This window comes from Amblyomma mixtum, chromosome 7 (assembly GCF_055824585.1).
Source record: "Amblyomma mixtum isolate Tamu chromosome 7, ASM5582458v1, whole genome shotgun sequence".
NCBI lineage: Eukaryota > Metazoa > Arthropoda > Arachnida > Ixodida > Ixodidae > Amblyomma > Amblyomma mixtum.
Genome location: NC_143018.1, coordinates 113,348,797 through 113,365,321, shown reverse-complemented (window position 1 = coordinate 113,365,321; position 16,525 = coordinate 113,348,797). Strand labels below are relative to the sequence as shown.

At 47.3% G+C, this 16,525-nt stretch overlaps 1 protein-coding gene across 3 annotated transcripts in view; it reads left to right on the top strand.

Moving 5' to 3' along the window:
* LOC149337249 (uncharacterized) overlaps window positions 1-13,118 on the top strand; it is a 46,646-nt gene extending 33,528 nt beyond the window's left edge. For all 3 annotated transcript variants that reach the window (XM_089553411.1, XM_089553410.1, XM_089553412.1), the window contains exons 3-5: window positions 4,407-4,921; window positions 8,637-8,862; window positions 12,854-13,118. In XM_089553411.1, the coding sequence (XP_089409537.1) occupies window positions 4,407-4,921; window positions 8,637-8,862; window positions 12,854-12,978 (866 nt within the window). In that variant the 3' untranslated portion in view covers window positions 12,979-13,118. The remainder of the gene's footprint in view (window positions 1-4,406; window positions 4,922-8,636; window positions 8,863-12,853) is intronic.
* Window positions 13,119-16,525: the final 3,407 nt, after the last annotated feature.

Genomic DNA, 16,525 nt, shown 5'->3' with positions numbered 1-16,525 from the left:
GTTTGAGTGTAAGCATTGCCTATCTATGTGCTGTACTGGTCTCCATGCCATTGTTTTTACAGTATAAAGAACATCAAAAGCAGCACCTTACAGTGAAAGCAGTACAGTTCGAGGCCGGATAGCCCAGATTCGTCTTTTATTGCGAAAGCAATACTACGCTCATGAACGGCCTTTCGCGTAGCGGCGGCCGGTAGCCACGTTTAACCTTTAAAAAGACCTCTGACGTCATACCAGGGCGAGAGATGGGCTAGCAAGCCGAGTCGTGGCGCAGCGGCGGCCGGTAGCCACGCGTGCCCTGTAGATGCGGCGCACTCCGTTCCTTCAGTTGGAGGCGCGGCGCGCCGCGTTCCTTCCGTTAGAGGTGCTACGCTCGTTTTCACAACCTACCAGGCTTAGCCAAAGCTAAGCCCCTGCCAATTTTTTTTTGTCAGCTTTACATTTGAGTCGTTCTGTGTGGTAGTACAACTACCTTTCTAATACTCGAAATTGTTTTTCTTAGATTGGTAGCATTTGTTCAAGTCAGTGTTCTACTCGCGAAGTTTGTCTCGAGTTTTCTAGACTACTTGAAGACCACTGAGCATCAGGTGAGATCGCACAGAGTTGCTTTCATTCAGCTGACGATGCCTTCAGCTGGCATGGACAGGTGCATGCTTTTCCTGTCTACCCGCCATGGTGGCCCAGTGTTGGTGTTCAGCTGCTGATCCCAATGTCTTGGGTTGTATCATGGCCACTTTGGTGGTATTTTGATGCAGGCAAAATACAAAAAAAAACTAGTAAATCTAACGTCCCCAGCTTAGCGCATTAATCAGCGAAAGCTGATTGGCATTAGCGGTTGAGAGGTCTGGAGTGCCAGGCACATTTTAATGATTCGCAGGCAACTACCCAGTTGAGCATCTCACATGCCTGTCTTGGTGCCTGTAAGCTCACGTGCATACTCAGCCTCCGTCCACTTGTTGCAGTCTTCAGTTTTATCGCATTCCCGGCACACTTCATGGACTCCAGGGCCTGCTTACAAATTAAACAGTCCAGTTCCCAGTGTTACTGCCTCCGTTGGCTTTGAGAAAAGGAAAGACGCACAACTGGGTCAGTGGACACTTGAATCATGCTGTGAGATGGTAGTGGTGTCCACTTACAAAGTGAGGCACTTATGCGCCTTTCCTCCTTTCACATGTTGCACGCATTACGCTTAACTGTGAGATCAACTCCGCTATTGTACCTCCTATAATTGGCTCTTTAACTAAGCTCTCATTGTAAAATGCTCATGTGCTGTGCAGTGGAAGCGCATGTTAAAGAATCGCAAGTGGTCTAAATTAATCCAGGGCCTAGGTGGTCTAAATTAATTCCTTAGAGCCTATGTGTCACTTCGAAATTTTAAACCCCCACAGTTCAATTTTCCCCTTCGCTCTGTGCTGTGTAAAATATTTCAACAAGGGCACATTTTTTTGCATAGAAAAGCAACTTGCTGTGATTTAACTGTTTGATAGGACATGTGCTTCCATGTTCAAACAGGTGAAGCGCCGGCACAGCGATGAAAGAGTGCTCATTGAGTGTGCTGTGTCAGCTATTGTCAGCTTCTGTCAGCTATTGGAGTGTTTGTTGGCATGCAAGAAGAAAAAAAAGTTAGCAATTGAACATGCTAGTCGAAGCAACAAAGCGCGGCATTATTATGTGAAGGGTGTAAAACTTGGCATAATCAATACAAAAGAGGAACAAAACAGTGGAATCTTTGTGGTCATGAAAACGATAAAGCTACAGTATTTGTGCTGTTGCAGGTATGAACGCTGGTTAGCCAACTGTTGTCTAAAGACAATCAGGTACAATCAAACCATGACCCTCCTCCATCTTTAAGATAAGACTGCGGGATCCTAAATCATCATTCTACTTTAATCAGGTTCAGCTCAAGTGTGCAATGAAGCTCCATTTACATCCATGACTTCCGCAGGTTGTTCTGCTGTATGCACATAATCCGGTGCTAAATCTTTTCTTTTTACCTGAAAAAAATGCTGATCACAGGATGAATCTACAAACGTGACTTCTTCAAGAGAGTGAAGTATCAGAATCTTTATTTCGTTTACTGCTGCGATTACCTAGCACAGTAATACAGCACGGTGCGGGTTATGGGTTGCTGTTTCCAGTTGCTGTGTTGTTGATCTGTCGCGTGTTCATTCATGTTGTAGAATTTCCCCGCCGCTCATGCCTGAGACTTTGCAACCTTGCCACATGTTCGTGTAAATATGGACTGTGAAGCTGGGTAGTGGAAATTTAACGACAAGCAAATTCTTTTCTTTTCTAAACGACATGATAGGGGCCTTTTGTGAGCCCCTTGCAGCCAGAAATGTGTAGCAAATGAGTGATTTGGTAACATGGAATTTCGTTGATGACAGTAGCAGCAAGCCTGATAGGTTGTGCTCTCCAGAGCACTGATTGTATAGTATCTTTATTTGAAGTATATTTTTATTTCTGGTTCTTGGATCCTGCCCCTTTCACGAGCTTGCCCCTCGGGTATCATTGGCATCACCCACTTGGACAAGCAGATTGTAAGAATAGATTAAAGTTTTCATCCCAAAACTACAAATAACAATTCAAAGCGAGCAAGTTGGGCGTGCAAGGAATTGTATCTGGGAACAGTGATGGAAGTGTAGCGGGTAGTTTTAACTGTGGCAATGCACAGTTAGCGATGGTAAGTTAGTTTCAAAGGTGTGCTTGTTCAATGAAATTCATGGGCATAGCTGAACCTGAAAAGTAGTAGTTTTAAAAAACTAAAAATCAGGCGATAGCGAGGCTGTGGAACCTTTTTAGCTTGCCTTTTTCCTTGCAAGCGCAATAATAGTTTCAGGCCTTATTTACTTTAAACACGGGTTGTCAGTCAAAAGTATTGACTTAATTCTCTCAGAGGTGCACATTGCTGCCGCGGTGGCTGAGTGGTTATGGCGCTCGTATGCTGCTGACCCCAAATACGCGGGTCCGATCCCGGCCGTGCCGGTCGAATTTCGATGGAGGTGAAATCCTAGAGGCCCATGTACAGTGCGATGTCAGTGCACGTTAAAGAACCCCAGGTGGTTGAAATTTGCAGAGCCCTTCACCACGGCGTCCCTCATATCCTGAGTCGCTTTCGGACGTTAAACATCCATAAACCATAAGCCAAACGAAGTGCACTTTGACCATTTGCTGTGCTGCTTGCACGACAAAGGGTTCAAGCAAAAATAACTGTGAAGCTACTACTTCTTTGTTACCTAATAATTCTCTTCATATTATTAAGAAAAAAAAAGTGATTTGTCATATGAGGCGGCCACCATGGATAAAACACCAAAGGCAGTTATGATATCGAGGAACAAAAGCTAGTCTACTCTAGCTGATCACAGGAGGAGTCCTCCTTAGTGTACCATATTGCCATGGTCATGAAAATTGCCAGAACTGTAGGCCTCTCTAGAGGGCCATTGCATGGAAAGAAACATTGAGGAAAAAAATACTACAAATAAACTCAAATGGTGGACATTAACACCAACAACAGAAAGCACGATCAAGCATCAAGTTCCTGTTGTTCTTAATGCAGTTCTAGTAAGCAGTGAAATTTCTTGAGCACAGTCTGTAAGGCCAATCCCCACAGTAAAACATATGAAGGAGAAAGGAGCATTGGAAACCTTCCAGGTGCATTCATAACAGATCGTTGCCGCACTATGATTCAAACGAAGCCTAAAGGTGCATTGAAGAGGAATCTGAACTCTTATTTTTACCGCTGGAACCCCATCTACACGTTCCGAGCATTCTTGGAAACTTCGAATTAATGCCCTGTGCGGCCGATTTCCCTAATTTAAATCGGATTAACGTCGGGCTACCGCCTTTATATTTAATTCCCGGCAAACGGTGGGAGAAATCAACTACCCTTTCACCCAGTCCCGTGGCTCTGCCATCGGCGGAGTGATACGTAGTGATCGGTGAAAGCAGAGAGTCCACGCGTATTTTTATCTCTTTGGGCCTGATTTGCAGCTATGTAGTCTCTTACTAGACCTATTTATTTACGGAAACCTAAAAGAAACAAAGTAAAAGCAGAAGCTAAGCCGCTACGCGACTGCCTGAACGGCACTCCATGCGTTGGTCGACTTCTCCCATCGTATGCGGGGAATGAAAAAAAAATTGTGCGAGCCGGACGTTAATCCGATTTCATTGGGGAAATCGGCCGCACAATGCAATAAATCGAAGTTTCTACGAACGCTCGAAACGTGTAGATCGAGTTGCCGTGGCAAAAAAAAAAAACGAGTTCAGATTCCTCTTCGGTACACCTTTAAGTTTCTGAGAGAATTTAATATACTAGCGTGGGATTCAGCTTTTTCGTAATTCAGGTAGCTTATGGCAACACCTTTCAGCTGAGTGCAACATGAAATTCACACCATGTCTGGGTCTTGCAGGCGATGTGTGGAATGCAGCCGCACAGCAGGCCAGGATCCAAGCACAGAAACCTGTGGTCGGACTTCGTCACCCCGCGATGCCAGCATCCCCGCACTGTGCCCTACCAACTTGTGGCAGGCAACCGGGTCCCCACACGACGCTGTACCCCGTGCCCATCAGGGGGCCCCAGTCCGAGGCTTGGATCAGTTTTGTGCAACGTTGCCCCGGCGCCAACATGCTGGGCTGGATGCCATCGGAGCACGGCCAGAGCTTCGTATGCTCACTGCACTTCAGGCCCTTCTTCTTCCGGTTCACAGACCGAGAGGTGTGCCCCGGCGTCCACGTCGTCGAGAGGACCCTCAAAATCGGTGCTGTGCCCACACTGTATCCAGAAGCCGGTGACGTGTCCATGGTGTACCGGAAAGTCGGTAGTGTTGGAGGTCCCGGGATAGCGGCCGAGTCCCCTTTCAGTGTGCCTGACAGCCCGGGGTTATCTGTTTATGACAACAACCGTGACAGCAGTGATAACCCTGACGTAAGTGCATAAGGATTGATCATTGTTCCCTTTAGTTGTTCGGTTGACCTGTCTAGTGGTGATTGCTATTTCTGTTCCAGGAATATTTTTTCGGCTTAAAATTAGCATATGTAGGCTATAAAAAGCCTGTTTGTGCCTCTTGAGCCATGAAACACTTGCTGTTTGGTTTTGTACATGATAAAAATTATGACAATGTTTGCTCAGCTGTAATCTGTCTGTGACGAGTGTAGAAAATATGCTCTAAGGGACCGTGTAATTCCTTACTCTTCTTTCGCAGCAGCATTCAAAGTGTAAAACCCCGAATAATATAACGTGATAAAATCGGCCTGTCCAGCAGCAAATGCATGTGCTGAGCAGCTCAGTGTTTTAGGATATCTTATTTACTGCGCTCCCTAGCTAACATAAAAAACACCAGCTTTGCAGATAAATATCAAGCAGTTTGACGGCGCAGATTTGTACAGCAGAGCCCGGATATATAGAACCCTGGTATACCGAATTGTTTATATCGAACAGAAAATATCTTTCTTGGGATGGCGTTGCGCACACGAACAAACATGCACAGGAAGGAGAAGAAGACAGAAAGAGCGCAAATTAAAAACTAGATTTATTGCTTTCGCAACAGAATATATATGCAGCATTCACACGTGCAAAACAGAATAGGGAGAGAGAAAAAAAGGGGGAAAAGGCGGCAATTGTATTAGCGATACCTCGGTCACCTTATATTAAAGGGAAAGGAATTTTATACATGGCTTTTGCTGACCTATGCAAGCCGGACTTCCCTGTTTTTCCTCTCCCTATTCTGTTTTGCACGTGTGAATGCTGCTTATATATTCTGTGGCGAAAGCAATAAATCTAGTTGATAGTTTGCGCTCTTTCTGTCTTCTGCTCCTTCCTGTGTATGTTAGTTCATGTGCGCAACGCCATCCCAAGAAAGATATGCACCAACTCGCCCAGCAAGAAGTTCTTCTACATTACTAGTCAGAATATCCCTTTGAAAATCCCATGTAAAAGTATGGCACTGTTGTTCACGTACATCGAACTCTCGTTGAGCTGAACAATCTATCAAAGAGTGCGTCGCGAGTCCGCGACCCATAAGTTCCGCTTCGTGTAACGACGCTCTTCCAACCCTTTTCACACACGGAGATGAGTGGACAGCGCAGCCTTGGGCAACTGCTGACAGTGCTGGCACTGTGAAACCGAGTGACGAGGTGAATGTGACTATTTGAGGGTGACATGCGGTCTTCTGTACCAATTTTTCCACACCACAACGCTGTCATATGGTGAAGCAAACCTGACTAAGCTGTTGCGGCGGCCCACACCTGGCATGCTTCGCTGCCGGAGTCGTTGCTGAAGCCAATGGTATCTTAGCTTTATGAGATTACTGCATTTAGAGTTTACCGGCCACAGGATGAGGAATCTTATGATAGGCAGTAACTAGTTCTAAACCATCTTCCACTGCAGATTTAATGTCAAGCAGGTCGGGCGTAGCAACACCCAGCAAGAGGTGTGCACTCGGCTCGCACAGATTGTTTGCAAGTTTTTATTCCGTGGCCCACTTAAGCATTATTGAAGGAGCGGACATGAGCTATTTATTCCATACCATACAAAGAAGCACAGGACCAGCTTGGAGGTGCATAATAATTGTCATTATCGTCGGCCCAACTATGCACTCTGAGCAGAAAGGAGTAAAAATGGACCAAGCTGTCTTCTAGCACACTCCCTTTTATAAAAGGGGGTGTGCTAGAGCATAAGCTACTCCCTCTTTACTCCCATGTGGGCATATTTGTGTTAAGAGTGTGTATCCAGTGCAGGACAAAGGGCCATGCCCACTGGCCTCCAAGTAACCCTGGCCCACATCGGCTGTTGCCATCCCATCCCTGCAAACTTCTTAATCTCATCTGCCACTTGAGTCTTTGGTCTCCCGCTGCTATGTTTGCCTTTGCTTGAAGTGTACTCTGTTCCCGCAAGCACGTACGGGATCATTAATCTTCTCTCTGCATTACAAGCCTTTCCCAAGCCCATTTCCTCTTCCTTATATTTGCTAGAATATCAATAACCCCAATTTCTTCCCTGCACTCCATGCTCTCTTCATGTCTGGTAATGTCGTCCCTACTTTGCGCAAGTGCAGTTAACAGTACGATCTCGTTAAGGAGACCATGAAACAAAATTTACTAAGGTTAGGAAAGGAGCAAGAATGATGGTTAATCCATCACTCATCACCGGACCACAAAAATTTTTAAGCAAGCTTCGTTACCATCGAATATATTGGTGGCTAAAATGATGCTCCTCGTCTTCCCTCTCAACTCTCATAGGCACCGACACACCAGACAAAGAAAAAAACTGGCAGTGGCTTAGCTGTGGTTAAGCCTGGATATACAAGCGAAAAACTTCAGTTATGCTTTGTTTGCCGCCATGGCTGTCGTAGTTCGCTCACAATGCACTGGGAGCACCACTATAACTGTGTAGGCAAGCGCGTTATTAGCCCTCCTTCCGCATGCGTAGCAACTGTGGTAAACACGCGGCTGCAACGAAAGGGCAAACGGTGGCGACGAGGCGAGCGCGCAGTAGCCAACTCCCTCGCTACCACTTCTGGGTCTTCTTTTCCTCCTTCCATGGCGAATATCTGCGCCTCTTCTAAAGGCCCAACTCCAATCCCACTTCCGAGGCGTCGCACCACGCGCTAGCGCGCTGAGCGCCGCGCCGCGTCGGGCGTCGAGAGAGGTACACATCTCCATTCTCCGGGAACTGGCTCGCGCCGCTCGCGTCTGGGTTGATGTTGCTAAAAGCAGTTCGACTGCCAAGAGTGGTGAGAGGTAGTAATTCGGGTAAATAAATGATTTTAAAACATGTGGAATGTATTTGGTACACAAACAATTAAGCACGCCTTTTCACTGTGATGCTGTATCGCAAAACCCGCAGCGCCATCGACACTCGCTCGCTCTGTGCTCGCGTGCGGCGCGCGCGGCGCGCCAAATATCTGGCAGGGACAGATCGGAGCGTCGACGTTCGCGCTGCTCGCGTGTGACGTCGCGCGCATGCGCAGACTGGTTCTGGCTGACGCACGTGACGCCTGGCGCGCGGTGAGTCGGTGACGCGCGGCGCAAGTGTGTTTGCAGTTCAGTTAAGGCCGCCGCCGCCGCTCACGCGCTCTCGCAACGCCTTGCGAAAGAACCGTCTCCTCTTGGGACGGCGGCGGCGACCGTGCGGCGGCGGCGAGGGCTAAACCGGTGGCGAGGAGAAGTGGCGAGGTAGCGCGCGCCGCGGCGGCGCCGAGGAGTGGCTCACGCGAAGCGCGGTGTTGACGAGCCTAGTGAAGCTTTTCGCTTCAAAAATGAATAGATCCGAACTGCACCCCGCCACACCCCATATCTCACCCACATCGGTTGGGCGTGCCCAATGAGAAGGCTCGCCCAAATTCCGCATTCACGTCATCGCGGTAGGAGAGGCTAAGAACGCTTGGTGAAGTGTCAGGGGCCTGGCCGGCATCGAGCACCAAGTTTTAAAAATTACTTGCAAGTTATAGAGACCACTAATTAACTCCAGTGCTCACAAAGACCACCTGTACATATTTGTTGCTTTGGAATACGACGACCCAAATAATTTTAGAATCCCTTTAATGTGACCGGGAATCTCGGTTCCCGTGTTCTCGCACCTGCCATGCTTAGCTTGGTAGCCCATCTGAAACTCCTCTTTCCATCTGCCGTCCTCTCTACAGGCCAGGATGGAGCAGTCGGGGGGACTCAGGACGGCAGAGGCGGCGGTGCAGTGCAACCGCCCGGTGAGCATTGCCACCAAGTCGACGAGTTGCATCGCCGAGGCCGTGTCCAAGTCGACGCAGTCCTGCAGCCTGCCACCGAAGGTGCACAGGGCAACGCAGCTGGGACACCCAGAAGACTACTATCGCACTCTGCCGGGGGCACAACGACACAAGGGGAGGAAGGGTGCGCGCACTTCTACTTAGTGTTTTACTCGCGTATCAGACACACCTGCCAATCGGGTTTTGCTGATTAAAAATTAGAAGCCAATGTTATGCATTTATTAACTCTCCGATAGCGTAGAGTCGGTTGACGAGAATATATATCGACACATACTTGAACAACATAATAGCAAAGGCAATTTTTTTAGCCAGCCTGCACCTGTGTTCCTCAAGCATGTATTCCAGTCGCAAAGAAGCGCGTTCATTAATGTGTAGGCAAGTCGTGGCCATGTGCACTCAGTGCGCACCATCAACAAACCTCGATAGCTTGTGCCGTCGTGAACTAAGTGCACTCGAAGAACCATACGCCGATCACTGCTTAGTTTGCTACGTGTTCAGTTAAGTTTTTCCCGTGTTCAATTAGTTTTAGAAGGGCTAGTAAGCTCTCCGGATCATGCCGTTGTTGCAATATCCCATGCATTTTTTTTTTGAAGCAGTACAACCTATGTATAAAAACTAAGGCGCGAATGCTTTATTTTTTCAGGACTCCTACAGTCGATGTCGGTGGTGATGAAAGTCTGTGAAAAAATAAATGAATAATGTATCTACTTTATTGTGAAGGAGCAACGCCTTTCCAAGCTAATAAGTTCGTGCAACAGTGTTCTGAATGTGCTTCAGGCTGGCTTATTTTATTACCGTATTTACTCGCATATTGATCGCACCCCGAATTTGCCGCTGCATTTTTGTCGACGATGTCGAGCCTAGTCGACGATGATCGTGCTTGCTATCTGTCTGACAGATGGCACGTGCAGATGACCATCTTGCTCTGTCAGCATTATAGCGGCAGCCGCCTGTTGGTTGACCTGCGGTCACACAGGCAGTCTAAATGCGGTTATGCTTGATCGCGGATACCAAACTTGACTGCGGTTATCTCGAATCACGGTTCGCCGTTGTCGTAAGGCTCGCCACCATTCTGGGTTGCGATGCAACGAAGTGACGCGGTGATCCGGCTAAACTTTATTGTTCTTGTAAATAATAAGCCCTGGGATATGGGAACGTCAAAAATGAATCCTCCTTAAGGATCGCTGGCCTATATCGAGTTGCTGGTAGGAGTAATAACTGCGATACAAGCTAGTTTTACGTTACGTTCGCAGCCGCGTAGCAACTGCCGCCGTAGCAGCGCGAGTGACCCGATCTGCTTGCACGCCAGCTCCGCTACTGGAATCGAACGTATATATTTCTTTTAATATGAAACAATTAGGTTGTCAGTAAGGCAGCACCATAAGTAGTACATTCGTTATAGCGTTGGTCAATTCAAAAATGCCGTCCACTGTGGCTTCGATACGAAACAAGTTAGGCCTAGCGACGACTAGGGAGTACAGAGACCCGTTGTCCGCCGCGCTCGCGGGCGGCACCATTGCGGTAAGCGCGCGGAATCCAGTGCTCCGAGCGTTGCGAACGTGTCACCTAAGTACATCAAAGATGCGGCAGGGACTGGACATTTTTCGGCGTAACGGCGGTAAAATGCGTAGCCTTATTAGAGCCGCGGGGCGTTGCTGTCATACGCTGTTGCTGCGCCATCGGACGAGATCGAAGGCTGCATAAAAGCACCGCTGCGCAGCACTATACACGTTGCCTATTTTGATGCGTTGCTCTTGGAACGTGATTTATTGCGAAGGAAGTACGTTCTTGAAGCGGGCCAGCTCGTGCGCTTTTCGCACAGTACATTGTCGGTGAACGACGTAAGCCGAGATCGCCGAGCTCGGTTCGTGATAACCGCGTTTAGCGGCGTAACCGCGGGTAGCACGCCCGTGTGACAAGGGTTGTCTGCCTGCAACTTGTTTGCGTCTTCGGTGCTCAAAAATTTTTCGTCAAAAATTTACCCCGCGTAATGATCGCACCCCTAAATTTGCGTCAATTTTTTTTAAAGTGCGATCATTATGCCAGTAAATACGGTATCATTGTCAAGCTCCAACAGCTTGCTTCACAACAAAGCCATCTGTCCACGTTTGGGAGCAAGCTAATGAAGTGTCGGAAGCAACCGAACATGCGAATTTCATCCCTGCGTACACTGTTTGACCAGCGTATCCAGTCGGCGCATGCACCTACAGCTGTAACATCTTTCTGTAATCAAGCCGCCCCGGTGGATCAGTGCTTATGGCGCTCGACTGCTCACCCGAAAGACACGGGTCCGATCCCGGCCATGGCAGTCGAATTTCGATGGAGGCAAAATTCTAGAGGCCCATGTACTGTGCGATGTCAGTGCACGCTAAATAACCACAGGTGGGCGAAATTTCCGGAGCCCTTCAATACGGCGTCCCTCATATCCTGAGTCGCTTTGGGACGTTAAACGTTCATGAACCAAACCATACAATCAAGTGCGCGCTACATGGCAGCGGGGAGTAACGATCCGTGCTACCGTCAGTGCTATTATTTAAACAGGTTGAGAGATCACGATTTCTTCTTTACGCAACTTTTTTCCTCCCTCTCTCGCAACATACTGTTGCAAAATAAGGATATAGTTCGATTCAATATCGCAAGTACGAAATCTGAAAAAATAAATAACTGCGTCTTTGCTTGCAATATTTTGAATTATATGTGCGTATACTTTCCTCTTGTTAATATCGATTGATAACATCGCAATACTAGCTTCAATTGCATCTTAAGCAAGACATGGTTTCAACGAATTTTGGCAAAAATCAACCGGCGCTGGGCTCTGGAACTGTGACGTTGAAAACCGTGGATGTGCATTGCATATTGCAGTAAAGAAATGGCATTACGCAGCTGGTCAAGGGCCCTGTGTGATTATACTGCAATGCACGAAGCTCCTGATATCAGCGCAAACGAAAGTTCACACTGTCACAGGAGTCTGTCAACACATCTGGGCACTCAGCACGAAATAATTGCTCGCTACCCTACCAGATCAATTCGCGTCCACCTGACAATAAAATAGCCATCATAATGCGCGATGCTTGAACCGGTGCTTTAATGCTCGCATTAAGAAAACAACGGCACAGGACTCGACTCTCCAACGCACTTTTGAGTGCCGATTCTCGCTATCATCAGCGCCAGACTTCAAGCGACGCTGAGGACGCGGCAGGGGTAAGCTGGGGCTTACTGAAAGCACCTACGTTTGGTAAAAGATGAGCAGTGCAAGCAACGCAGCAGATAACGTTCTCCTATTTGTATTCTTCGAGCTTGGTAGTCTCTATCGCGACTGCAAAACCCGGCACGTTCGCTGCAACTTTCACTGTCACGCGTGCGTGCCAACTGGCTGACACTGGCGAGAGACCACCACCAGCATATGGGCCTGCCGCTGCTGCGGGGCCGTCGAATGAAGGCTGCAGCTGATTTCGTTTGCTCAAACCATGCTTTAGAGCAGCACGATCGTGGTGCGCGAATGCGTTAGACACAAGAGTTTTTTTTTTGTATTTCGTGGGCTTTCTTTGGAGCTAGAAAAAAATGACACACGTGAGGGTTTCCTTATCGTAAATGATGGAATGGGGATTTCTGAAGGTGCTCTACAACTTTGAAAATCCAATTTGTTGTCTAAAGTCGATATTTGTTCATTCAGATAATTAAGCTTTATTAAGGTAGAATAGAAGGATATGTAGAAAATATTGTTTTGATATGACGCTATGTTTGTTCATTTTTAAAAAAATGTTGACTAGTCCTTGAAAGTTCTTCAGAACCCTTGAATGTCGTAGCGCGGTACCAGCATGAACCCTGGATTAGTAGTTCTTGCGATACATCGCACATTCTTTTGACAACTATTGTGTCAGCAGTAATTGTTTAATTGCTTTGCATGTTGGCAACACAGTGCAGATATAATGTTTTGTTTTACTAGCGGTTAGTAGCAATCTTTGCCACGGCGGTTGTAATCAATGGAACGTTTAGCAGCAGTGATGGCCACAGTAGGTTTGTAAGCTGCCCTTGCACCATAAAATATCATCATCATCATCAGGTGGTTTTGAGAGACTGTGTATTAAGCCTCTTCTCCTCTTGTCCTTCAACAGTGTTTCTCGATTCAAGTGATGAATCTGAAAGCAGCAGCGAAGAAGAGAAAAGGAGTCCGGGCGACAACACTGGCCCAAGTGCAGAGGAAGTTTCGCCCTCTTCTCAGGAGCCTACAGGCTGCTGAAAGAACGTGTTTGCGTGTGGGTTCTGCTCTCGCACCTTCCCCATTCTACGCAGTTTGAATTCTCACCTCCCAGCATGTGTTTGGCCAGAGCCATATCCGTGTTCTTTGTGCACTCGTACATTTACCGACCAGGCCTCCATGAGAAGACACATATCTTGCCACATCAGCGAACCGCCAACACAGTGTCCGGTTTGCTCGATCGTCTTCAGAGGAAGCAGCATCTTGATTCACATTTTGTCGCACCTCAGCGTGAAGCCATTCAAATGCGCCATCTGCTCGTGCTCATTTATCAAAAAGCAGGGCCTGGACCGCCACATGCGCCAGCACACAAAAGAGAAGTCATTCTTGTGTCACCTGTGCTTGAGTTCGTTTGCGTCTTTAAGCACTCTCGCTAGACATATGCGTCGGCACACTGTCGAAAAGCCACACAAGTGCCAACTGTGCGAGAGTAGCTTTGCTGATAAGGCAACCCTCTCTATCCACATACGACGCCAGCATTTGGGGGAGAAGCCATTCAAGTGCAACATGTGCTCACGTCCTTCGCTGACAAGGGCTATCACAGGGTTCACATGCGTCTGCATGCAGGTAGGAGGCCGTATAATTCTGTTGTGCGTTCACAGGAATTTGTTAGGTTGGATGGACTGGATGGACAGCAAGGCATGTCTATTGAACCAGAAAATAAATGACTATTTCATACTCTTTCTGCTCAGATCCCTTTGGGAACACTTGTAGGTAGGTTGTGGCATTCCTAATGCAATGCCCTATCGCTCACTTGAATGTCTGTATGCGGGTAAACATACAAGAGAAGGGAGAAGAGGTGCTTGCTATGACATACATGACGGAAGCTAACAGCCACCGGAACCAAGGAGCATGAGGGATGTTTTTTGCAGCGAAAGCTACATTGGCCACGAACTTGCGATTTCACTGTGGCGTTGCTCTGCGGAAGCACTGAGACCGACCTTGAGACGTTCCCTAGCAACCGCCACAGCTGGCGGACGCCGCGCGCTGGCCGCGCCATCTGGCATGACGTCACTCCGCGGAGCCGCCGCCACCGTTTGGTATGACGTCACACCGCTTGCCTCGTTGTCGCGCTCGCCTCCACTTGCTTCGCCAGCTGTGTCGCATGGCCGCTTTCACTACGTATATCCTGGCATAGCCGAGCTAAGCCACTGTCATTTTTTTACAATTTGTGGTGTTGCGTAGCTGGAGATTAATGGTGCAAATATTCAATCACTTCAAGATAATTGATAAAGCAGAAGACATAACCACACACCACCGGTGGGATCCGAAACTCGCGACCTTCCACTTTCCCGTCAGGTGCTCTACCAACTGAGCTACGGTGGCAGCTGTGCGATCTTCTGTTTTGGGGGGTATTTATGCATAGAGTTTCTTACTATTACCTAGAGGGAAAGCTGGCGGCGCTGCCCTTCAGCCACCATGGACGCTCAAAGCATCATGGGGCGGTGAGCTACTTGCTGCGGGGCAGTTGTAGTTTTTCGGGAACACAGAGTGGCACTACTGAGATGTTTCATTCCGAAAACTCTGTTCGTGTGTGCGCAGACGACTTTCGCGCGAATGCAGTGTGCAAAAACCATAGTAGTAAAAATGCATAGACACACAACGCCAATAAAAGGTTTTACTTTTCCGAAATGTCATTAAAAAACTTCTTTAAGTATCTAAGCAACATTTTTTTAAACATATTTACTTTTAAAAATGCGCCTGTTAATTACGAAATATTAGTTTTTATAGTGTTCATTACTAGGCCAATAGGAGAGCGAGTCGTCTCTTATTTTGGGCAAACTTTGCACTTAAACGCTTTTCTGCTCGTTTGTTGCAATCATGAGAAGATATTGAATGTTAGGACGTTTGTAGTTATCTAACACCTTAATTTTTTTATTATTTTTTGTCCAAAAGTTGCAGTTCCGCAACAAGTAGCTCACCGCCCCATGATGCTTTGAGCGCCCATGGTGGCTGAAGTGGTCTCGAGGGGTCGCCGTGCAAACTCCCATAGACGGGCTGCCAGCTTTCCCTCTAGGTAATAGTAAGAAACTCTATGTATTTATGTGCACTGTAAGCCAATCTTCAGGGTGTTCACCAGCGCCACCCTTGTTCATAGCGGCCGATGTAGTACGTCCTGTACTACCGCAAGATCCACATACGAACGTCGTCGAACTGTGAGGGCGGAAGCTGTGCGAGAACCCTCTGGTCTCTTGCTTAATAGTTTAACAAGGGTCTCAAATCTGGCAGCCTTGATGTCACAAGTAGTATAAGAGGGTGCGTAGCTTCTGCCCTTGCCATTTGACCACGTTCCTACGTGGTACTATACTTCGTCCGCAGCCACGGACGAGGATGGCGCTGGTGAACACACTAAAGGTTCGCCTACACCACACATAATATGAAGGGTGGCATTTTTGGTTTCTTCAAGGAGATAGTTGCCAGCGTCAGATTTTTAAATGCCAGATTTTCATAACAATATTTGAGTGATGTGAGCCGGAAAGATTTCTACAAGGATTTGTGTGACATCCTCTTTCCAGTGCCCTTGTACAGGGCCATGTACTGTGGAGGGCCGGGCTACAACGTATTAAAGGGTAAAGAAAATGAAGGTACCACCGGGAGCCAAGAGTTTCTTCTTTAAGTTACACTCTGGAACTTTACCTGTGAAAACTTTTCTTGAGGCAAAACAGATATTTCTTCCTTGCGGGTCGCATTGTATCATATGCAAACAGCGGAGACAATTGATCACGTCTTTTTGCACCCTTCGGAAGGGGTCTATTTTTGGGACGTTTTGCAGAGGACTTTAAAGAAACAGCTTCCAATCCACTCAAATGGAATAAGGTTCTTGCCAACCAAAAAAGAGGAAGGGGTTCCGTTAGACTTAGTCATGCTGGTGGGCCTCCACAGTATATGGCGCTCCGCAATGGCAGGGTAACATTGTGACCCTGACGCACGGCCAGCCAGCATGTATTTTAGAGAAAGTATGCACAAGTTTCTGGAAGAACAAAAGCTAATAGTGGAGGTTCCTCAGTGCTTACCAAGGCTGGAACCCCTCATAACTTTAAGAGAATTTTAACCTAAGTCAGGCCCACTCTTTGGGATCCTGACTAACTCTGTATACAGTATGTACATATTATTATGTTCTGTTTTGTAATGTCAAAGTCCGGCAATAAAGAAAAAAAGCCGTAGCTCAGTCGGTAGAGCACCGCACACAAAATTCAGTGGTCATGGGTTAGGATCCCACCGACGGCTTGTAGTTGCTTCTTCTTTTGTTTTCTTATGTGTAAGCTTAAAGCGGTTGATTATTCGAACTATTTATGTTCAACCACCTAACACCACAAATTGGAAAAGATCACCTCTATATGCTCCTTGATTTCAGTGGCGGTTGGCCTCCATGTGTGTACAGGTAAGTCCACTATGAAGGAGTACAATCAATTTACCAAACTACTACTATCTTTACCTTTGCACTGAAGTTGAAAACGGCTTTATCCGTCCACACAACAACTATTTAGGGCGAAAGCAAAAGTTGCCTTTTTAATTGTGCTTATTGAGT